This window comes from Thunnus maccoyii, chromosome 22 (genome assembly GCF_910596095.1).
Source record: "Thunnus maccoyii chromosome 22, fThuMac1.1, whole genome shotgun sequence".
In the NCBI taxonomy this organism is placed as follows: Eukaryota; Metazoa; Chordata; class Actinopteri; order Scombriformes; family Scombridae; genus Thunnus; species Thunnus maccoyii.
In genome coordinates this window covers 7,755,118-7,780,582 of record NC_056554.1, presented here as the reverse complement: position 1 = coordinate 7,780,582, position 25,465 = coordinate 7,755,118, and the positions used below count along the sequence as shown (strand labels likewise).

Genomic DNA, 25,465 nt, shown 5'->3' with positions numbered 1-25,465 from the left:
GCACACAGTTCTCCCCCACGACGGCAAGAATTTCAATCATGCCTGCAAACATGTGCTCAATATTAGACACTTGTGTTGAAGTCGAGCTGAAATTTGAAATTTCCTCACTTGGTTATCAGTTGTTAATGATTTGCGATGTCCCTTTAAAACATTCAACAATTGGGATGACTTGTGATATTGTCGGAAAGTGGAAGCTAGCCTAGTTTGCTAGTGTTGCTAATGAACTTGCACTGATTCTAACAAGACATTCATTATTTCAACGCTTTCTGCACATTTAGTGCGGTGCGTTTATAGACAAGAAACGGTCTACCTAGTGTTAGCTGTCTCTCTTCCATTGGGCCAGTTGTGGCAAATGACCAGACTGTTAAACCTCACAGAAATGAGTAGCCTTTTGACCTCAGCACTCCCGCGGAGTAACAAACGGAATCACAGAGAAACATATGTGTGAGTGCTCGAATCTCATATAGGACGCCCCCTAGAGAACACTAATGTAGGTTACTGCAGAAAAATATTACAAAACACAAAGCATACCAAACATACTCTATGTGATGACGCAAGAAGACTTTGTTTCCTCTGCCAAGCATTGTGTTGCAACACCTCAGCAGGTGGAGTTTAAGTCTCCCAACATGCATCTATGCTGCACTGCTGCTAAATGACTTGAGGACATTTGCTTTGTTTCTTTGGCTGTGGTGGTCTATGGATTGGATCTTGTGTTCATGTCACATTGAAACAAGTTGACAGTTTAATGCTGCAATTTGCGAATTTATTCATCGTGGATTTAAAACCACAGGCTCATATGAGGGATTTTTTGGTAGCTTTTAATTATGTTACATCTAATATGACATTCATGTGACACACCTGTATTACAGAATGAAAGGACTCATGGGAGCACCATGAAGTGAACAGTCATCTCATTTCTGCATGGAGGTAAAAAAACAGCAATGATTTCAAATTCTTCCTGGTCTTACTGTTGAGGAAAATGCATTTTGGAGATATTATTGCTATTTCTCACTATCGTAACTATTGTTGATATTTGTTTTTCCTGCACACTCTTCATCTTCTCTTCATTTTCATTTCCCCTGTTTTCTGATTTTCTTAAAGAAAGGGTTTGTGAGGACAAATTAGAGGAGTGGGAAAGAAAGAGGTGGACAGCTGAGTAAAGTGTAAGATAAAATGACATTACACATGACTCTTGTCTTGCATTTGCTGTATTCAGTGCTACAGCGTGTCTATCGCTAAAAATCAGTTGGAGTTGGAGAACAACTGAGGGACAACTAAGCCTGATGAAAGCTTCTGCATCCATAACAAAAGATGGATTTATCATTTTCTTTGCAAGAGCTGGCAAACTGGACTCTTAAGGTTCAGATTTGTTTTCATTAGAGACACTTGGATAGTACATGTAGTATGTTGTGTGACCCAAAGGAGGACATTATTACCCATCTGGATAGGATTCCTGCTTTACTCCAGTCCTTATCCATTGATAAGAAGTGGAGATGCTGGGGATTGAACCCAGGACCTCATACATGCGAAGCATGCGCTCTACCACTGAGCTACATCCCCTCTTGTGAACTGGCTTTGTTTTCTAATTCTGACTTTATCTGAAGAAGCAGGAGGGGCAGCATCAATGTCCCTGTATTGATTACTAATCATTAAAAAATAAGTTGGGTAATATGATAGATCCACTGATTCATCTGCTTATAAATTACTGTGTCAAATCTTTCATTGTTTAGATTGTTCATGGTTTTTAAAGGAATAGTTTGGAATTTTGGGAAACGCTTTTTTGCCAAGAGTTAGATGTTATGTGCCGTGTCTATTTCTTGGCGGGTGCAATGACCTCCAGCAAAGAACATGAATGGATGAACAAGGGCAACAACAACAACAGCAATGTGTAACCAAAATTTCATGGCAATCCAACCACTAGCTGTCAAGACATTGAAACTACCAATGTCAACCTCATGGTGGCGCTAGAAAAAAAGTGAAGGGATCAACAAAGTCATCAGGATTCATTGTCAGGGAACAATGAACCTCCGTACAAAACTGTGTGCTAATCCAACCAGTAGATGGTGAAATATATTGCTGGATAAGTAAAAACTTTAACACACTGGTAGCACTAGAGGAAAAGTCAGGGGATCACCAACGTCAATCCATCCAATGGTTGTTGAGATATTTCAGCCTGGACCAAAGTAGTGGACTGACTAACCTGGTGACTGACATTGCCATACCAAGAGCCATGCAGATAGCATGGGTTAAAAATAAAGATAAAATGATATTATACAGCATTCTTCTGTTTTATTTACTGTATACACATTCATAAAGCCACTGTGCATCTGGTAAATGAAAAATTCAGTTGGAGGACAACCGGGAAAAAACTAAGCCTGTTGAAGGCTATTGCTGCCAAAAAGCATTGTAGATTTAAAGTTGTCATTTTATATGCTAGAGGAGCTCCTCCTTTTGGTTATATCTCTCTGTATTCCTCTTGAGGTAGTGGAAGGAGGTGTTTAATGAAAGCCTTTACGTAAAGCATCTTCAAATATTGTGTTTCTTTTAATATTCAGAGATCCAAGGGAGACCATCAGCCAAACTGGAAGGACCAGTGCTTTGCTCCATTGTGGATAAGAGGTGGAGAGGCTGTGGATTTAACTCAAGACCTCATATATGCAAAGCAAGCGCTCTAAAACTGAGCTACATCCCCCTGTGTCTGTAAAATGTAGTTTTATAATTCAGCCTTTATTAAAAAAGGAGTGGAGGTGGTGTTAATAGCATCACCTTTCTGTGCAGGAATAGTTGAATCCCTCTCCATTTATTGGTTACACAAATGAAGTAAATATGACCAATTCGCAGATTTATCTGCTTATCATCCACTTTGCGATATCACACATTGTTCAGTTTTCCAACTCTCTGGTGGCAGGTTAATATTTCAGTGTATTATGTGTAACCTGGACAAAAGTACATGCCTTCATGGATCATTTGGGTGGAATGAAGCTAATTAAATGCTTGAACTTGAGCGTTGATCCAATTCTCCAGGCTTACCTGGGCTTAGTAAAACAGTTCAAACCCACTGCCTGAGTCCCCTCCATCTCTGTCCTCAATAAAACAGCAGAATCCATTGTTGAGGGATTAGTGGAAAAGGTTTTGGGCCGTTTGTTCCATTTCCTCCTCAGCAGAGGTGAGGGATGGGGGGTAAATCAGTTGGCAACAGCTGTGATACAACCACCAGCGGGGGATATCACACAGGGTGGGGATTGTCCCCACGCTCGTCTTGTAATCTGTTTTAGTCAGGCATTCTGGGAGAAATGCTTACATTCAGCACTAGATTTCTACCCTGTGTTTTTATGTATGCCCTTAGATTGACAGCTTGATTGATAAATTCAGACAGAGGGAGGGCGGGGAAAATGTGCGCAGGTGCAGCATGAGAGGTGGAAAGTGTAATGGGAGACAGGGACCTGGGGGTGAGAGAGGTTGGAGGGGGCAAAAAGAAAGAGAGAGAGAGAGAGATAGGAAGACAGAAACTCAGGCAGCACTATATCTTGGTCTGGCGTTTAATTAGGGAAATGAAAGCTGTTAAGTAAATGAGTGTTTCTGTGTGTGTGTGTGTGTGTGTGTATGTGTGTGTGCGCATGTGGCCCGTTTGCTCCTCAGGGGCAGAAGTCCCCAGCCTTTTGTGACCCCCACACCCCCCTCCAATCCCTCTCTCTCTCTCTCTCTTACACACACACACACACACACACACTTTAAACACATGCTATTACTGAATAAGTGGTGGAACAGAATTAAAAACCATGACTGCATGCTTTACTAACTAACCCAGCAAATAGATCGGTCACCGTGTTGCTAGACTGAATGAAAGATTACTCCCTAACACGCCTTACATTCATCTTTTCGAACAAAGTCACCGCTCCTCCGTCTGTCCTGATGTCCATGGACAAGGTCGTGTGTGTGTGTGTGTGTGTGTGTGTGTTTGCCTGGCCTAAAGCTGATCAAGCAGCAGCTCACTCTGTGATTCCGAGCCATATAATTACATTTGCTGGAGGAGGCGACTTGTCTGTCTCTCTCCATCTTTTCTCTCTGTCTGATTTTCCTTTCCGTCATCCTCTTCACCCATAACAATCCCTCCAGCTCAACCAGTGGTCCTGAACCATTAGTCACACACACATATACATGCTCATGCAGACACAAATACACACATAAAAAAAAAACCATTGGCCTAACCCGGCGTCTGGTCTCGGCTGACACACATACGCTCAAAAATTTGTACAAATATGTGTACACATGTACACGCAAGCGTGCGCACACATACAATACTGTACACACACAAAGACACATTTACAGACTTGTGACAGTGCATAAACAGGCATGCACACGGACACACACACATTAGCCAAAGGAGTGCAGGGTCACGGATTGCAGCTTCCTTACATCAGGGTCTGAATATTAATGTGCGGGGACAGATAAGCAGCCGTGGCAATCCCTTTAAGGCCATACTCCTCTCTGGTTGGTGCTCCTGGCTAATTTATGCCAATCTGTACACCCAATTTATGCAAATTTGTGCTTCAATTTGAACCAATGTGTGCAGACTGGTTTGAAGGCTTCAATCATTCTGACTGTGCCTGTGCTGCTCTCTTTGTCTGCTTATCTCACCACCTTGTTTACTGATATCTGGAAGAACCCACCCATACACTGTGTATATTTTTTGTGAAATATGTAAAGAAGAGTCTGGATTATCGGTTATCATTTTTTAGCACTTGCTTTACCTGTCCAAAAGGGGGCAGCAGTGAAGCTCGTATGCAGGAATTGAACTGTTTTCTACATACAGCATTTGTTATCTCTGAATCTAAGCACTATCGCTCTCTTCATTTGCTTCATCCCAGATGCACTGCAATCAGTTTAAACAGTGACCCACACATGGATCTGGACCTCCACGCTGACAGTGATGAATATACTAACCACCCAAAAGTCACGGGTGAAAGGCAGGGTGGGGTTTCCTAAAGTGCCCTCAGCCTCAACGGTCGCTGCAACTGTCACCGATGAAGACATTCATTGTGACACTCAGCAATGTCGAGTCATTTAAAAGTCACTGGCAGCGTAAAGATGAGACGCGCACAGCGTGAGCTTAATCAGGCTCGATTAGAGACGGCGCCGTTCACTTCTTAGCTCCTTTTGGCTTTTCTTTATGGACGCTCCCTCACCTCTGACCCCAGTTCTCCTCCTCCTTCCCTCTCTTCGTCTACCAAATCCTTTAATCCGGGCTCCTCTGTGACCCCTCCCTTTTGTCCCCTGAGTCGGGGTACATGTCTGCACCCCCGCCCCGTGAAATCGGTCCGTCAGCATCGCTAGCCATACTGTTCTCCTCCTGGGAGAAAGAGACAGAGCGGGAAAAAGAGAGTGTATATGTTTTCAGTATTGCAGTCATGCCTGCTGCATGATTAATCAAAAAATATTAAAATTACAACACATACTTGTGCAACTTCCAGAGTGAAGAAGCTGCAGTTTATTGTTGCAGAAAACAACCTCTCTGTGGATTATTAGAGTGGTTAAAGCCTGCAGACCATTGACCTCACAACTACTGTTTAATCTTAAAAGGCTCCACCTCCCCCGTGATGTCAGATGATTGATAGGTGGATTAAGAAACCGCAGACCCCAGGAGCAGTTAAAACTGCTTCTCAAATGTGCATTCTTTAAATGGACATTTAATGGACAAATAATGTGCCCTTTCCCTCTCACATGGACTTGGGTTAAAATATTTCAACAATAGTGATAAATGAAGGGTCATTCAGTTCAGTGTTGGGAAACCTTGTGTAAAGCATTTGATCAGACTCAGAATCAGACTGATCCTATTCAGAAGTAAGTGAACAAATCAGCTTTTATTACACATTACAGCCTGACGAGAGTGGATTTAGTACAGAACATTTTATAGTTGAAAATACACCAAAACAATATACTATATTAGCAATAAGTCTACTTACCAGTCTAGTTCTATTACACATATAATCCACAGTTTGTAGTTTCACAAATGTAGTCAGTACACTCCAAAAATGAATATTGTAATGACTGGTTTCACTCTCACCACTAAAAGCTTTTATCTTATTTTCAAACAATGATTAATCCCTGATGGTATTCCCACAAATGTAATAAAATCTTAATTCTACAGAACCTTCCAAACAAATTTCTGCGGAAGTTGGATATTTATTGCGCTTCTGAAGAAAATTAGTCAAAGTCAATATGTTCAAGCACACATATGCCAGGACTGCACCTGTCGGTCTGACATCATCCTCTACCTGTTGTGTCCCCTCTCTGCCTTTTCCATAGGGCGGGGCGCGAGAGCTTTGGCTTCTACTCAGCGATCCTGGAAACCGCCACCAGCCTCCATACCACTGAGCACCCGTTCGTGCGCTCGAGCCTCACCGACACAGCGCGCGCTGCGGGATTTTGTTTTTTTATTCACGGACTTGAACGTCTTTTTCTTGTTTCAATTTCCTCAAAGAATTTGAAGCATAAGGCGAGCGGAGGTTTGTTTTCCAGCAGCGGGACAGGCTTGGCGACACCGGGGACCGGGGATAAGAGCGAGGCTTCAGCTTATTATAGCCCAGGACACCGGACATTATTCCTGCACGAGAAGACGCTACTTTGGATTACTTTGACACACAGTTTGTGACTGCAATACACCACAAATATTAGTAGAATAATTTATTTTCTGCTTCTCACTGTGTCGCTTTTCTTTAGTGGGTAGCCTAATAAAACCGTCATTTGCACTGAGCGGATGCTTGCATTTCTGCGCGCTTTGTGCAGGCTGTAGCTCCGGGAAAAGAGTAACCTGTGATAGCAAAACAGAATAAAATATTTTAACAAGCATTGTTGCATTCAGAAGTAATCACCCCCAACTTATTATTTTTTTTGTCCTTATCTTGGACCGAGCCCTGCGCATTTTTGAGAGAACTCAGAGAAGCGGATCGAGATCAGGATGCGTCGCAGCTGAAACCACGCGTGGACTTTGGTGTTGAAATCTAGATCGGGCGGACCTCCACCTCTCTCCCGGACCAGGACAGGAGTCGAATCAGGATGACTCCTGGCGGTGCGATGTGGATCCTGCTCTCGGTGTGCTGTCTGCTCTCCGGAGTCTGCCGGGCAGCGACTCTGAGCGGACTGGGAGGTGAGTACACCCAGCATGGTAGAGGACAACAAAAACTCATGACGACAATATTGGTGATTAATAGTCATGATTAAAGCTAATGTGATAAAAAAGCCGATATTTTTCTCTATTGAAAGAACTTCTCTCCGTTTGATCGGCTGTTTTTTGCGTCTCTTCAGTGTCTTTTGGCAAAGAAAATGATGATGATGATAAAACGGGCACCCAAAACAACCTCGCGAGGTACATGAGACTAGAGCAACTTCAACATAGTTTGCAGTGTTGTCTCATACAATTTAACCATATGCACAACCTAAAGAGTATCCCTAAAATGATGTCTGGTAAGCTTTGGCAGTGTTGAGAGCAAACCACCGTTTTATCCAAAGTTAAACCTGCATTTGAGTCGACCTCTGCTCTCCAATGCTGCTTTACGCGCTCGGGGCGCGGTGCCAAATCGCTGCCTTCTGCCTTTATTGTGGCTTTGATAAATGGTGATGCTGGCGAAGCAAGCAGGTGCCAGACTTGTTCTGCTTAAGGCCAACAACAAGTGCACAGACTGGGCAGAAGGACCGGGCTACTTCATCCAAACACGTAGCTGGCTTTCAAATTTAAAGGGACAGTTCAGTCAGGAGGGATTGATGCCTGCAGGGAATTTGTCTTTTCCTTTGCTCTCCTCTAGAGAGAGGGCAGAGGTCAGCGGCTTTGTAAGACGGCAGTGATTCAGCATCTTGTTTAGGGGACACTTCAGCAGAGTGGGTGCAAGAGCCTGAATGATAGATGCGAAGGATGGGTCTCTGAACTGATCCTGCCACCCAAACTTGCCATTGCTTTCTTGGAAAGTGGCTGTGTGCATCATGTTATTCACGACCATTATGCGATGCCACGACTTCTATGTGATTGCATTTTTGTTTGTGTCTCTATATGTTGAGTAAGAAAGTGATGAGGTGAGCAAAGAGCGAGCCAGAGACAGATGTGGAAGGGGCGAAGTGAGTGAAAGACAAGCGCAGCTCTCTAACAGGCTGCCTCTTTGTGTTGTGACCGACGGGGTCATCGGCACAGACTCGCCAGCTTTCCTGTTTTCTGGAAACTGACAGACTGCTGAAATGGAGAGCATAAAATGAGAAGAGACATCTATCACAACAAAATAATAAGAAGCTTATGGAGCAATAGTCATACAGAGCTATTTTATGACCCTTTGGAGATTGGATTGTGATGTGCGTGAGTGTTTGTGTATCTCCGTTTGTGCATGTTTTAAATGTATTCTCTTTGTATGCAGAATAATAACTGCAGTTTGTTTTTGTGTATTTGACCTTATTGTTTTTTCCTCCTGCATTTTCTTCCTTCTTTCATTTCCTTTTCATTATTATGTCTGATGATTTTCTCTTAGTCCTCCCTGACTCTCTCTCTACCATGTGATGTTGTTTACACCCAGATGCAGCGAGGAGGAAAAGATTTAAAGGTTGCGTCACCGTGTGTCCATTAGCCTGTACTCCAGCCGGTCACCTGATGGTATTAACAGGCTTTGGTCCACTCTGCTTTAACCCTTTGCACTTCAAATATGTGATCAGCCTACATCTGAGTTCTTCAGGCAGTTTCTTCTTGCTGCTGAATCAGGCTGATCCTCTGAATGAATGAAGTGTCTGTAAGTTAGCCGCCTGTCTCCGTGTGTCATTATGCAACCGTGGCCTGTGGCACGACGGACCCACAACTAGTACAGTTGGAGCGAGTGCCAAACAGCAATCAGAGTGAGACAGAGCGGAAGACACTCAAATACGATGCCCCACAGAGAAATGCATCAATATTTTGTTATTACTGTAGCATCGTCTCTCCGTTATAGTGTTTATCAAATTAGATACACAGGTGTTGCCCGCTGTGTGCAAACATGCATGAAACTTAAAGTATTTTACAGGAAGTCACAAGGACATTTCCATCCAGTCGTTAAAAATAGTTGCCATCCTCACCAGGGTGTGTGTCTACGTGTGTGCGTGCTTCTGTGTTTGCATGCGTGTTATGATTACTGAGGAGAGCCTCTTATGTAAGGCATTGTTATTGTTATGAAGAAGTAGTCAGGTGATGTGTGTTTGTGTGTTTATGTCTGTGTGTGTTAAGCTTGGTTTCTATGTACAGTAAGCGACAACCTGCGCAGCATTGAAGCTAATGCACACTGCTTTCAGTTGTAGCTCATCTAAAAGACTCTGGCAGACATTCATGGTCTCCTGAGGATGAATTCTAATAGCTTAAGTGATTCCCATCATCTTTTCATTTAGCACCACCAGAAGTTCAAATGTTCATGAAGTTTATTTCCTGGTGTGTAATTGGCTGCCAGTGTGGCTATAGACATTTTCTTATTTTATGTTTGGTACCATATACCTTATGGTCCATATTGTCTATCCGTCTTGCATCAGAAAGATGTCCGTGTCTCACTGCGTCATTGATATTATGATACATCTGTATCTGTTGTGCTTGTAAGATGGTGGATCGGCCAATTAGACTGATGTGGAATTGTTCCAGCTCTCTGGTTAAGTGTTTGGGGGAAAGTCATAAAACTGCTCGGCTGAAATTACACACTGCATAATGAAGTTACCATCAGAGTGCAGGATTTTAATTTAAAGAAATTACAAACAAACCTATTAAGTCGGTCATGATTGTGCTTTTACGAACGATACAACATTTGGCAAAAAAAAAGCCAAAACATATAAGTTATATAAAGTACATTTATGTATTTAGAGCTGCAAAATAAAACTGCTCTTCTCTAATAAGTAGCTTTAAAGATATTAAAACAGAAGAGATCATCTAAAGCAACTGCACATAAAGGTTTAATCTAAAGGTGTGGTTTATTAAAGATGCTATATGAGTGTTTTTATAATATATAATGTCTACAGAAATGGAAATAATGTCCGTGTTTAAGTATTAAACAAAACTCTAGTTGGTTTTACGTTGTGTTTCTGTGTGTGTGTCTGTAGTGAGGGGAACAGTGTGGCCCCTCTGCCAGTCAGTTTCAGTGGTCTAGCAGCCGTTTTAATGCTCCTCACATGAAACTCATTAGGGTGTCGGCACACAAGGGAGGGCCTGGCTCCCAGCGGTGCAGCGACTGCACGGATCAGGATCCGTTTACAGTGAGGGAGGGCGGACCTATGTCTAATTTGATAAGTCAGAAACAATGCAGGTATATGAGCGTAATGAGCACCATGTTGCTCTTAAGGCCACCCAGTGTCCATCTACAATACCACCTGCTTGGTTAACAGATCAGCCCGCCTGCCTGCTCACCAAAACTATACTTTTTCTTTGTTTGCAGTCAACAAGAGCTTAACAGAATCTCTATTCAAACATTTATCGCTCCACTAGCTTTCAGTGATGGAACGTTCATTGCTCTATTGTAGTTTTCTGTTTTTGTGCCAACATTTGCACTTGGCTAGCCTTGAAGTATGTGTTTGTGTGGGAGTGGATGGTGGTTCCTTGTAAAAAAAAAAAAAAAAAGACTATTCAAGGCAGACTGAGAAATACTGTAAGTTTCATTACAATAGTCTAGTCTGTGTATTTTACTTGCCAGGTAAAACTGCTGCTTCATACTGAATGAGATTAGTGTGGAAAAAGTAAGCACTCAAATCTGATCTCCTCAGTTCAGGTAAAGTTCTTTGGTTGCTCCTCTTGTTGGTTTGTTGACAAGGGGACTTTTACTTTGTCGGTCAGCGGTCGGGTCATGATGTGCAAAACCCTCATCATTGCAATGTTTTCATATCAGAGAAAGGCCTGGGGATTATAGCAATAAGAGTGTAACCACATTAAACTGTCTGAAGCGGGCCGTGCTTCTGAGAATACATGCGGACTACACTAGATTATGTGTTCGTGTGGAGGCTGCATTGTTGTCTCCCACCAGGGAATACGACTTGGTTATGCAAAGACAAGAGAACAGTCTTTCCTCTCTCTCATCCCTGCATCCCGTTCTCTCTCTCTCTCTTTCTCTCTTTCTCTGTCATTCCTTCCCAACCCACATCCCTCTCTTTCTTAAGTGTAGCTGATAGGCGCTAGTGGGGTTGAGTGGTACCATGGGAATGGAAAGAAGCATCAGAAATGCTTTTAGCACTTCCTTCATTTTTGTCTGATAAGCTGCAGCTCTCTGCTGTCTGTAGCTTGAGTGCATAACGGAAAGATGTGGCATTTTAAAACCTGCCCTCCTATCTTTATCTCTATAAGACTCTCTCAAGAATACCTCAATTGGTTTGAAAGTTTCCACCAATGCTTGTCGGTTAGTAACTGACTTTAAACTTAGCATCTCTTTCTGTTGCTACATCTTCTTTTTTTTCCTATTTTTCCAAATCCCCTGTTTTCTTTCCTTCTATTATCCTTCATGTGTTATCTTCCAAATCCTCCTTTCTCTCTTTTTCACTAAACAAAGCGTCAGAGAAAAGGAGACTAAGCTAAAGCTAAACCTCAAACTAAAGTTAAAACAAAGTGTTAGCAGGTTTTTTTGCCGATAGCAAACTCATGTGAAGGCTTAGCAATAGAGAAAGAATAGTAACAGAGAGTTAAATGTGAAAAAGAGGAAATGAGAACATGAATGAAAGAAGGATGAGAGGAGCAAATTCCCAACCGTCATCAGCCACCTACAGAAAATCTCCCTCCTCCTTGCATTCGTCAGCAAAGTTCATTAGCTTCTCACTCGCGTTTCGCTCATAATGCGTTCTCTATGAAGCGCTGACATTGTCTCTGATTCTGAGAATTACATTAGCGGTAAACACGTACATAGTTGTTCGTGCAACTCTCCCACGTTGTTTGCGAACGGTCAGCCCACACAGGCACTCCTGTGACTGGAGCTTGTCATTGTAAAGGTCAATCCGAGTCAGATGTCAAAGGCCACGCACACTCACACACACACACAGTCTACGCAAGCATTCCCAGCACGTTTTCATGATTGGGATTCTTTGGTGGCTTTTTTTTTTTTTTTTCTCCCGCTCAGTCCTAATTCTGCATCTGTTTATCTGTTCCCCAACTTGTGTGCAGTTTAAACACAAAACGCTCAAAGGTCAGTGCTATGGTACACTGACATTGTAGGTTGAGTTAGAGGAATTGTTCTCCATCCTTGTTCTTTTCCTCCTCCATTCCTCGCCCCTTCCAGCTGCGTTCTCACTCCCGCGTGCATAAAAATCTTGCAAAATGTGCCGTGTCATGACGTGAGATAGACTTTTCTAAAGTCTGCTGAGTATTCCTGATTTAAAGTCTTGAAGGGTTTAGCGGAGAGGGCATGTGAGTGTGAAAGTAGAAATGATTGCGGTGCCCGGCTCAAGCATATATCATGAACTCATTGGAATTCATCCCTCCTTTCTCCCCTCATCACTCTCCTCTTTAGCCCTCTGTTGCGTGAAAATCCCATCTGATAGAAAGCAAGTTGAAACCAATTATAATTCATAGAGAACAGTTTTCATCATTTAGACACAGAAGGGTACACTTAAGCTGTAGTTTTTTTTTCTACTCCTTGTTCTATTTAATTTCAAGTTAAGCGCAGCCTTTTTAGTATTTTAATCAAATTTAGACAATCCCGGAGGCATTATGGATTTAAACTTTTATTTCACGCAATGAAATCTTGAATGAGTTGGAGGACTATTTCCTGTCTGGGAGGCCACGCTGTTCAATAATGCAGAATGTGTCTGGGGCCAATCATCAGTCATATTAATCAGTATTGATCTTATGGTTCACCAGCACAAGGTGAAGTAAAGGAGAACAAGGAGGGACAGAGAGAATGTAGTTAATGGCATTTGAACATGGTTACATTTTTAGAGAAGGAGGGTGAAATAGATGAAAAGGGAGAGAGGAGAGGGTGAAATTAAAACGGAAAGGAGTGAGAAAGTAGGAAAATTAAAATTGGACCGGATAAGCTTTGGGGGAAAAGGACAGAAACTGTTACTTATTGATGAAATGTGACGGAGAGAAAAAAGGTGCGATTGATCCGTCTGGACAGGACAAAACCAACCAGACTGACAGGAACTGATAGTCTTAAGACAAGGTCAGAGGTCACGCTGGGTCACCTTGTTCATGTTGAGGCACTGACAGCATCCACTTAACCTGTTACCATCTTGGAGGTCACGCACACACACACACACACACACACACACACACACACACACACACACACACACACACACACACACACACAAACTCACACACACAGTCACACATCTGCAGTCACAATGAGTCAGTCCTTTTGAGAATTGGTGGCTGATTGAAAGTCTGGAATCAACAAAAGTCATCAGTCGATTAGTCAGTCTGTCAGTCTGTCTGTCGTCTGCTGGCCTTTCTTTGTGTGTGTGTGTGTGTGTGGAATGCGAGGGCACCTTCCATCTATTTACCCATCTTTACATCTGTTTCACACACAATTTTTGTGTTTTTCTTATTTTTAAGTCACCTTTTGTCACTAAACTTTACATGCTGCATAAATAACATGATTATTGATGTTGATCGATCCAATGAAATCAATATATAAACTAAGGTGATTGAGATTGTAAGGTGAATTGTTTACATTTAAGGCTATGGCTTTGAGTGAGTGTGTTTTTGTGTCTTGCTCTTTCTACAGAACCTGTGTCAGCACTAGGGCAAGGGAGGAGTGTGGGAGGGAAGGAAGGACAACTCCCCTCCTCCTCACCCCCCCTACATACCCACACACACATCTCTCTCTCTCTCATCTCCTGAGTAGAATGCTATACTGCCTGCAGCAGCCAAGATCAAATATAAAACCACATGAACAAAGCTGCATGTTGTTGTCTCACTGTTTGTGTCAGATGCAGGTGTTGCATTGTTTAGATGTTGGACACTTCATCATTTTGTGGTGAAACTCCTCACATCAGCACTGCACCGGCGGTAGCGAGCAGTCAGCTTATTCCAGATTTGTGCCGGATGCCATTTTTTTCTTCTCAGTGACAGTTGGAAGCTGCAAGAAGCCACCGTGTGCAGACTACTGAGTTCCAGCGCTGAGCGAAATGCCTCGCAAGTTTCAACTTTGCTGCTTTCTTACAGCACTGATAAATTCACTGCAAACTCAAAACTGCAAAAATAGTTTTTTTTACCAGTGAACATGTACAGTGGCGTAACCGTGGCAATGTCCAATACTCATTACCTTTAACTTTCACTTCAGGGGAAAAATATAGACATAAAAGCTTGTTGAATTCAATTATAACATCATTAATATAGATGTGCCGGGGTTATGCCAACACATGTGTCGCGCTGCAGCGTGTCATACACAAATGAAATAGTTGAAACTAATCAGGCACTGAAAGCTCCAGGCTTAACTGTGTGTCTATTAGTTTGCGCTAATTTAATTGTAAATGTGTTCGGGAATATGCAACACTAAACCACTATATCATCAAACATGACAAGGGTGTTAAAGTGGGTCCTTTTTTATCATCTGATATTGAAAACCTCGTCTTCAAGAGGGCCCCTGTATCAAGTTTTAAACCCTTAATTATTTCAGTTTTGTGCAGTATGCTGTATATAGCAAATCTGGAGGCAGGTAGCACTGAAAGCTGCACACAGGGAGCAGGGACAACAGGGAGGTAAAAGGGGCCTAGCAACTCATTTTGGCCTCGGGCCCCCATAGCAGGTTAATCCAGCCATGTCTGAATTCAGTGTGTATGCAGTGCAAGCAAATACAACTAACTCTGTTTACTCTTGCTTCATTAGTTACGTGCTATTTTAAGATTCCTTGATATAAATTATTTGTTCCACCCTCCATATATTTATAGATGCTATTAGTCAGGTGATAATAAAGTAGATATAAGGGACACCCAGGTAATTAAACACTCTTTTCTCTGACATTGTACCTTTCATCAGAACTGGACCATCAGGTACAGCTGGTTTACGGTTGTAAACATGACATGTGGTTCAACCGGTTCCAGAGAAAATAGAAATGCAGCGTAGATGGCAATTAGTTCATTTACAGTTCAATGAAGCGCAAGCTGAGAAAGAAAGTGTGTGTTCGTACACACACAAACGCACACACACACACACACCACAGGTTTGGTGTGTCAAGCAGAGCAAGTTACCTCTCCTGCTATGATCAAGGTAACAGACCTGGTCTTAAAAATCAGTATAGCGACTCCTGTCTGGCACACACACACAGACACGGACACACACACACTCACTAGTAGTCTTCAAAGAGAAGCTGAGTAATGGATATTGTAAAAAGAAAGGATAAACTGATAAGACGTGTGAAGCTACTGTGTGTGTGTGAGTGTGTGTGTGTGTGTGTGTGTGTGTGTGTGTGTGTGTGTGTGTGTGTGTGTGTGTGTGTGTGTGTGTGTGTGTGTGTGTACTATAATGAACCCTGATATCTATTTCCTCTCAGTGTATAGAGCTCGTTCTCTCTTTGGCAGCATAGTAAATCAAACCACCTCTCTACACTCCTTCTCTCTCACTCTTTTTTGTGTGTGTCTTTTGGCAGTCTTGGTTGGCACACAACCATGAGGCCCATTTCTTCCTTATATGCACACACACACACACACACACACACACACACACACACACACACACACACACTATAACAGCTTGACAGTAAGGGCCACCCTGCTGTTCCTACTTTGTGTTTATTGATCGTTAGTGTCTTCCGCTGTGGAGAGAGTTTCTCTGGCAATATTTTGTGTATGTGTGTGTGTGTGCGTGTGTGTGAGTGTGTGCACGCATTGGTCAATTTTAAAAAGCACACATCGACTGTGTTGTTTTCTCTCTCTCTGACTTGTTTTCCGCCAGTTCTCCCTCTCTTGTTTTCTATCATCCTCTTTCTACATATTGACCTTCTGTTCAATTTAGTTTGTGTGTCAGTGTGCATGTGTGTGTGTGTGTGTGTGTGTGTGTGTGTGCTGGTAAGGAAAGCAGAGCAACATTGGGAACATTAATGGCAGGAAACAGGCAGGGGCTAACACAAAGGAAAAACTGTCAGCAGTCCCCCTCACTCACTCACTCACTCACTCACACACATGAACACATGTAAATTAACTTTTAAAGTTTTAAATTTTAAAATGTTGCATTATCTGCATGTGCAACCAGTTTTGGAGTGTATGTTTTATGTGTGTGTGTGTGTGTGTGTGTGTGTGTGTGTACAAACCTCTCATTAAATTCCCCCCTCTGTCTCTCTCCCGCGGTCCCTTCTCTCTTCCCCTTACCGCCCCTCGGTCTACCCTCTTCTGCTTTCTTTATTGTGGTTTCTTTTAATTGGAGTCTGAGGTGGTAATTACAGGGAGGGCGGGAGTCTGGGCGAGGAGGAAGGAGGCGGGAGGAGGAGGGAGGAGAGGGGAGGAAGAAGGAGAGACGAGAAGGAGAGGAACAGCCTGGATGTGATGAAAGAGCTGTGGAGGAGATGAGAGAGGGGGAGACACCTTTTCAAGAGCGGCGGTTGTTGAGAACCGACTGAAAGAAGTTTTCTCAAATACTGTTGATGATGCTTCTTGCTCTGCATACAGGCTATAAGTGGAGGGTTGCTGCTGTTGGTGTCACTGGTGCATCGGTTCGTTGAGTGCACTTTTGACTCACTTTGTAAATGTTTTCTGAATAGTTTGGTTATTCAGATTATACCTTTGAGTGAGTGACTGCACTGTAGAGCTGGAATCTGCAACTACTTTGATAATCAATTAATCACAAAGGTAATTATTAAAGAAAACAGCCAAACACGGCCACAGTTCCTCCTAAAGGTGAGAATTTGCTACTTTTCTTTGTCTTATGTGTTCATAAACTGAACTTCTTTGGATTTTGGACTGCTGGTCAGTCAAAAAAAGGCTTTAAGAAATGTTGTTGGGCATTTTTTTCACAATTTTCTGTAATGTAATAAGCCTAAAATTTATTGAATCAAGAAAAGATTTAATCAACAATGAAAATATATTATTAGCCCTACAGCACTGCTGCATGTTCTTGGTCTGTGAATTACAATGCATTTGGAATGTTTCACATCGTTTAGATTATGTAATCTGACATAAATCAAGTCAAATTGACTTGACTTGACTTATATCCAAATTCGAGGCAATCTGGACTATTAAAACAGGCTGACTAGGGCTGCAACTAATGATTATTTTCATTATCAATTAATCTGTAGATTAGTTGTTTGGTCCATAAAATGGTGAAAAAATGTTGATCACTATTTCCCAAAGCCTAAGATGACATCCTCAAATTGTCCCGACCAAGAATCATAACGCAAAGATATTTAGTTTACTATCATAGAAGAGTAAAGAAACCAGAAAATATTCACATTTGAGAAGCTGGAAGTAGAGAATTCGAAAATGTTCTTAAAAAAAAAAAAAAGATTAATCAATGACCAAAGTAGTTAGCGATTAATGGACTAATCGTTGCAGCTCTAGGGCTGACACACAGACAGAAAAACACACAGTACAGTTTATTTCTCTGTTGCCTGTGTGCTTTTTCTTTGTTTATTTCTGTCTCCTGTTCTCATTTTGTCCCTCTCTTTGTCTAACAGGATTTTTCTCTCAGCAGACACGGGCTCCAGCATTGTCTTAAAGCTTCCCATCTTTCTGTCCATATTTCCCTTTGTTGCGCTTATAAGAAACTTGTGTGTACATGTCTGTTTGTTTATTTGTGTTTATTTTCATGTGTGTGCTGCGCATGAAGGTAGAGATGCTAAGGCCTCGGCATTTTGCTTTTTCTGGAGGGAGTAACCTGTGTTAAATGAGATACAGTAGTTGCCCCTCCTCACCGGCTGTCTGGGACACACACATACACACACACACACACACACACACACACACACAAACACTGCTGAAAGCCAGCCGTGCTGTAAGGATACATTAATGCTGATCCACATTATCATAATTGAGGTGTCTGCTGAGTCTGTATGTGTATTTTGTGGGAGTGTGTGTGTGTATGTGTGTGCGCGTCCAGGGGGAATAGATAGAGAAAGAGAGAGTCTTTAGTGCCAGACAGACACCATACTTTCATCTTTTAGCTTAACATTACAATAGAAGACAGGGTGTCTAAAATGTGTGATTGTGTGAGTATGTGTGTGTGTGTGTGTGTGTGTATGTGTGTGTGAGTATGTGTGTGTGTAACATCACCGAGGCTGGAAAAGCCTCCTAAAAGCATTATCACACTGATCTAGAAAGCATGTCGACATTACAAAGCACTACACAGGAGCTTCACAGACAGAGTTGGTGGCATCACAGTAAGAACATATTAAGTCTTTGTTTTTCATGTAGCTTTATGGATAGAGAGTGCAGATCAAAGCGAGGACAGACGCTGATTAAAAAAAAACGACAGAGAACAAAGCACTTGTTGGGTTCTGGGACTGAAGATAAATGGCATCCAAGGTACTGTAGAGAAAGACAGGTGAGGATAAAAACGTATATAGTATATTTATTGTATAGGCCTCTTGATATGAGAAACAACATGAAACAGTTCCATGATGAAACTGCAGGACATTTATCTAATCATAATTAAAAGTTTCAATCAAAAGTTTCCCATGTGACATCATACCGCAGAGTGTGCAGTCAGTCAGATGGCATCATGACATCACAGCATCCAGTATCTTGGGCGATCTCATCAGCGTAAGTGCTTTTATATAACGACCCTCTTGTCCACACGGGACTGAATGGAAATGAGATCCCGGCAGTTCAGATTAGATTAATATCTGTGCTGCCTGATATGTTGCAATGGGGGCAATGCAGAAACGTGTACATATACATATACAGTGCAGTGTGTGGATAATGAACTCAAGCAAGCAAACAGAAATAGACTTCTACATTTTATTCTATATGAGAAATGATAAACCCGATATTATAGTTTGTATGAATGAATGGACTTTTTAAAGGGGATGTATCATCATGTCTATATTTATATTCTGGGGCTCTACTGGAATATCTTTGCATGATTTACAGTTAAATAAAACGTTATACTGGCTCTTTATGCAGCCCCTCAGTTCAGCCTCTGTCTGAAACAGGTCGTTTTAGCTCCTGTCTCTTTAAGGCCCGCCTCCCAATGAGCCCACTTTGTTCTGATTGGCCAGCCTATTTAACTCTTTTTTTCTCTACTTGAAATGGAAGCTTCTCAAATACATCTGTGCATGTTCGAGCCCCATTCTAATCCAAAACATGTGATTGGACGTGAACAACCCATAGGAACAACCATAGCAACAAGGGCTACTTAACGGACAGCTGTTTGGTTGTGGGCATGCACAAATAATCTGACATCATCACGAGGAGGAATTAGAGGTAACTTTGCAAACACATCATTCAGAGCAGACTGAAGCTCTGGTTTTGACTTTCAGGAAGCATTTTTACAGTTCACCTCAAGTTTTGGACCTTTGACCATAATTAACTTAGACATCCGACATTATAACAATATAAAAACAACAGAAAATCACATAAAGCATGATATGTCCCCTTTAACAGACCCTTGATTACTCTACTGTTTAAAAAGCTAGTTTTGAAGACTAAAGAATAAACAATTTTAAGAGCTCTGGAAAACTTAAGTGGACATTTGTTTTGCTATTTTCTGACATTTTTTAGTCTAAATAATTAATAAATTAAAAAAAAAAAAACAAGATGAAAATATCATGCCTATCCATCTATATTAGCAAATACTTCCCGTTCCTGTCCTGAGCTCACCTGTTGCCATTACATCACTGCTGAAATACTGTGTGGAGGCAATTTGCATGTACAGTCAAATGAATTTGATGCTTGCTCAAACATGCTTCAAGTCAAAATTGAATTTAGTAAATGATTGCCGACAGCTATTAAATTAACAGGGTATTGAATGGATAGTAATCTGTTAATGGGACTGTTTGTGTGTGTGTGTCCTGCTGTACAGCTTGGCTATCGCACTAACAGGGAATTTAAAGGAAGGACTTAATGCTTTAAACACTAAGAGGTGATTTGGACTTATCCTCCCTAAACATATGTTTGCATATGTGTGTGCGTGTGTGCTTAGGAGGGAATTTAGGGGTGTGACATCAGCTAATAAGCTTGCAGTTTGTAACTTAATGTGAATGACTTTGATAATAAGTTTCATTCAAGGCCTGCTTGTGAGTTGATGATATTATACATTTGGTATGTGGCTACTTGAAGAAACACCAGCAGAGTGTTTACATATCACTTGTGATTGTCTGAGCGCGTCCATGCGTGTTTTATTCTCACACAAGCACCCGCACACATCCTGGTATTTGCTGGCAGGATCTACTGTGTGTGTGTATGGAAGTGTTTATGACCAGAGGAAGTGTGCGTGGGGTCGGGGGGGTTGTGGGGAGGGGGGTTTGTAAGTGTTTGAATAGGAAGTCAGCCTTAGTCAGGTGCCCTAGTTACACACATTTGAAAAATACACACCAGTATGCAGAGCCGTTAGGCTGGTCGAGTCGCTCAGATATGATAAGGCTGCTTCTGCTATTTGCCCTAGGTTTTCAGTGTTGATGATTACTTATCAAAGTTTCTAACACTGCAGCAGTCATTTGTTTCAACAGAGAGAGTTCATTTGTGGAGGCCAGCGTGTCAGTCAGTGGAGATCAGTCCTGCTCTGTGAACTGAACAATGTAGATATGAAAAAAGAGCGGAAAACAGCTTAACTGAGGGATAATGTGGAAAAACGATTCATTTTACAGGCTATTAAATTGTTTTATGTGCTCATAACAGCCAAAGACTTACATATTCAAACCTAAACAAAGATTTGGAAACAAATATTTTTTGCTCTCAAACTTGTGAAAATCTTTATGGGATAATATGTGAGACTACTGAAGGGAAAGGTTCAGTGTTTCTCATCTCTTTTTTTCTCACAGTCTGCCTGCCCGCACCGAGTAATGACACCATGAGAAAAAATAGCATGTATGTCTTTTTCCTGTCTTTTCAATATATTCCCATGTGTGTGCATTCAAGCATATGGGTGTATGTTTGTGGAGTCAAGTACAGTGCAACATCAGCTGACTCCAATCCTGCCCTGGAGCCTTTTTTTTTTTTTTTTTTTTTTTACACACAAAATACACTGACGCACTTGTGGTGGTGATGACAGTTGAAGGTGAGGAGTGGGACGTACAAAGTGCTGCGCTCATTTAGTTTTAAAGGCACAGCTCCATTAACAACCACTATAACTATCATTTACAACACCTTTTTATCGTGGACAGAGAAATACAACATACAACATATCAACTGAAGGGCGAACAAGGGTGTAACAGACAAATGAGTTCTTACGCTGGTGCATGTTACACACATTGAGATAGAGGTGATCGTTCGCAGTCTAAGTATCAGCACAGAAAGTTAAAGCACTCCTTTTTAAATTTTTAAAGTTTTAAAAAAAGGAAGCCAAGGTTAGTCTTCTTAATAATGTATTAGGACAGTAACTGAGGTTAGTGTTTGGGCTGGGATAGTGAACTAAAGTGGGTTTTCCTAAAATATTGAGAAAGTGAGCCAAAGTTCAGCTACCTGCTGTTTGGCTTACTGACTCCGTTTTGACCATTGATATTTCAGTTTGTAATCTTATATCTTGTTGATTAATCTGTCCACTATTTTCTCAATTAATCGATTAGTTGTTCAGAAATGTAATGGTGAAATTTTTTCATAAGTGTTTCCCAAAGCCAACAAACCAAAGATATTCAGTTTACTATCATAGAGGACTGAAGAAAACAGAAAATATTCATATTTAAGTAATTAAACCAGAGAATTTGAGAATTTTCTTCTTAGTTCATTCATTTAGAAGTAAAATACTGCAGCTAATCAATTAATCGAGTAATTGTTGCAGCCGTTTGCCGGTTCTGTTTCTTTGATATTCATACTCCATGTCATGTTGAACATATGTTAGTTTAGTTTAGTCAGCCTGACTGGTTTGCATTATGTATGGACAGTGAGTTTGCATGTCATCTTTGTTGTAGTTCAAACAGAGACGCCCTCAAGACAGACATGGAAACAGAGCGAGTGAGAGAGAGTTGTCATACGGTATCTAACTATAATGTTAAGGATAAAGTATCGTTATATATTTTAAAGCTCCTGTCCAGGTTTCCTTTAAAGTTAAATTCAAGGTGTTATTACTCAATTTTTGAACTACAACAGTATTCTCATGCTGTCTGTAAATAACTGTCTATCTAAAGCAACCTCTTCCTGAGCAGAGACTCCTGTGGTTCGTTGACACCGTTGATGTCATTTCAAAAAATAAAAAGATAACCACTAACCGCTCATGTTGTGCTTACGATTGATTCGCTTGAAATAACAAAACTAACTGGAAAAAAAGAGTCACTTCCTCTGCAGCGGTTAAAGTGTAAACAGACAGCCAGAGAAGTTAATCTGCAATATTCTGTGCCAGTTTAACAACACTTAACAACGCTCATAATTCAATATTGCAATGTTTTACTAAAATAAAAAGGAGACTGAGAGCTAAAGGAGGGAAGAAAATGTGGACCGATGGTAAGGAGAGATATTGTGGGGAGTAAGCGAAAGAGAGCTAATGGATTAGTCAATTATTCACGTCTAACCTTATTATCGTCTATTATTCTAGTGGATCGCTTTAGACAAGCTTGAACTATGTGCTGAAGTGTGTGTTTTGTGTGTGTGCGTACCTTCATGAGAGTCGTGCGTGCTGTATGATGCATGCTGTTGGGTTCTGACGTAGAATACGAAGAGCCCATGTGAAGGATACATGAATGAGCCCACACTATAGATTTAACCAGTATGAGACATATTTGTGTTCATGTATGATGTACACACAGCATAATGCAAGTTTTTTCACTGTTTTTGGTCTGTCTTTGTGCCTTTGCTTATCTGTATGTGTGTGAGGGTGGGTGTGTGTGTTAGCTGATGGCTTGTCAGCAGGCCAACCAAACCATTGTGAAGCAGTCAGTGCTCTTATATTGGCTGTGCGGCTATCAACCACTGATAAAGATGTCAAATAACATGCACTGCTAATGTTATGAAAATAACTTAGGCCAGTAGACTAGAGAGGAAGCTGCCGGCCAGAGCCGTGTTTTAATTTTAGACGGACTCAAATAGAAATTCAGCTTAAATCTCAGCTTGAAACTGACATAATGTATTTCTCTTTCAAGATGCAAAATACAACGTAAATGATTGAATAGGTTCGTACATGCAAGCTGCTCTGCAAGTTGAGGTGCAGCTGAAAGCCATAACAGAGACAAAGCTTCCCTTGTTAGGTCAACTACACTCCAATTCTCCACTCCAACCAATTCCTGCCTAACTTTAATCTTAACCTAACCTCGATTCACACCTTACGCGTAACCTTAAGCATTGACATGACATTTTGCCGCATTAGGATCAGGCTTTGGTCCCCATGAGGACTATTGGTCCCAATAAGGATAGAAAAACGTGTACACACACACAGACACAGACACAGACACAGATCTGAGCATTTGCCAGGAATGAGCTAAGGGTCATTAATCTTGCTCTGCTGGGAGCAAACTGACCAAATTCACCCTCGCATACACACACCGGCTGCTCATGTATATACACACTCATATGTACACACACACGAACGCGCGTGCACACGCACACCGGCGGGCAGGAGAAATAAGTTCCTATTCATTCCCTCCATCTTGTTTTTCTCTTGTAAATGAACACTTTGTCTCTCTCTCAGCTCTGTTCAGCTTCTTTCTGTTATTGTTCTTAAGCTCCTCCCTGTGCTCAGGTGTGTCCCCACATACAGGTGCAACCACGTGTGTGTGTGTGTGTGTGTGTGTGTGTGTGTGTGTGTGTGTGTGTGTGTGCATACGTGTGTTGCGATGTGTAAACACACAGATCTAACAGGGCGGTGCTGTTCCAACTGAATTCCAATGGTTTTGTTTTTGTTCACTCATCGTTTGCATGTGTAGTATTTGTCAGTACGTGGTTTTGTGTTATTAAAGTGTGTGATACACAAACACACACACACACACACACAAAAAAACATCAGACCTGCCAGATGATGGTTTGGGTGGTGGAGCCACTGCAGCGAACAAGAGGATTTGATGCCTTTTAGTGATTACGAAGGCAGGGGGTAGAGCAGATTAAAATAGCTGTTTCCCTCTTATTGTCACTGCTGAAAAGAAGCTTTTCTCTTAACCACTTTTATAGTTTTTTTTAAATTTGTTAAGGTCTTCATTAGTGCATGACAGATACATTATATTGATCCAATTTTAGCTTATTACAGATACATCATATATCTGTGAGTATATGTTGACCAATAAGAAACCAAAATTTAAGTTCAGAAATGCCAAAGTTGTATATTTTAAGTAATTTAGAAAGAAATAAGTTTTTCTATTAAATAGTCAATTTTATGTTTTACAAGTAAAATATCCAGTGTAAGAAGTATTCAGATCCTTTACTTATGTAAAAACAGTGTTTTAATGTTGCAGCTGGTCAAGGTACTGTAAGGTTTAATTTGAACTACTTTATATACTGTACTGCTGGATAGTTTGTCCTTTAATATGGCATCATATTCTATAAAATGATTACGTCAAATCATAATCTGCAAAGTAATTAGTAACTGTAGCTGTGAGAGAAATGTACTGTAGTGGAGTGAAAAGTGCAATATTTCTTTCTGAAATTTAGTGGAATAGAAGTATAAAGTAGCATAAAATGGAAATACAAGTACCTCAATACTGCACAGTACTTAAGTAAATGTACTTTGTTAATTTCCACCACTAAAAATGTCCCACTCTGATAACTTTATCAGCCTATTTAAACAAATAATCACTCTTGGTATCGGCCTGAAAAATCCAGCATTGGTTTGACTCTGCTCTTAAATTACAAGATATTCCCGTGCCCTGGAATGTACAATATGAGGAGAGAAGTGAGAAGTATCATTAGAAGAACTCAGTATTAAATATAATTGCGTTTGGGAGTATGAGGTGCTGTGAAAAAGATGAGGTGAGGTGTTGCCAGGAGTAGAGGATGAGAGATGAAAAGAGTGAGGTCTGATCCTGCCAAAGATTTCTGCCAAACTCTGGAAAGAGGACAGGAAAACAGGACGAGATAAAAAAGAATAGTTTGAGCTCTTTTTCAGGAGATGAAAATTAAGGTTGGAATAGAGTGGGAGGAAAAAGAAAGGAGCGAGACAGAGAGGCTATAAGAGGACAATTTCTTATCACCGGGAGAAAATGAGAGTAGATGGGAAGAGAGGAGAAACAAGGGCAGGAAGTCAAGAAGAGCTGTCATGTCCTGTGGACCGATGGCAGCCTGAGAGGAGGAGAGATGAAAAGATTTTTTTTTTTTTGCCTTCAATGTCTGCCTCTCTCCCTCTCTTGCTGTGTGACCTGCTATGCCTCTCCCTTTGGGTTTAATCAAGCAGACAGTTGGTTCGACCCGTTCCGGGGGTTATTTATCATCAGCGGGCATTAATCTGTGTGACAGGGGCTTATTAGATGAGAGCGACCACCCCTGCTGGCTTACA

General features: G+C 41.3%; 1 protein-coding gene and 1 non-coding gene across 4 annotated transcripts in view; one reads left to right on the top strand and one right to left on the bottom strand.

Annotated features, from left to right (window-relative positions):
* sema4f (sema domain, immunoglobulin domain (Ig), transmembrane domain (TM) and short cytoplasmic domain, (semaphorin) 4F) overlaps window positions 1-25,465 on the top strand; it is a 105,446-nt gene that overhangs the window by 46,055 nt on the left and 33,926 nt on the right. For 2 of the 3 annotated variants that reach the window (XM_042401198.1, XM_042401196.1), the window contains one exon: window positions 6,307-7,147. In XM_042401198.1, coding sequence (XP_042257132.1) covers window positions 7,057-7,147 — 91 coding nt within the window. In that variant the 5' untranslated portion in view covers window positions 6,307-7,056. Of the gene's footprint in view, window positions 1-5,997; window positions 7,148-25,465 lie in introns of those variants that run through there. The other variant, XM_042401199.1, reaches the window with a different exon arrangement.
* On the bottom strand, window positions 1,489-1,560 carry trnaa-cgc. The gene has a single exon. It is a non-coding gene; the product is annotated as a tRNA-Ala (tRNA).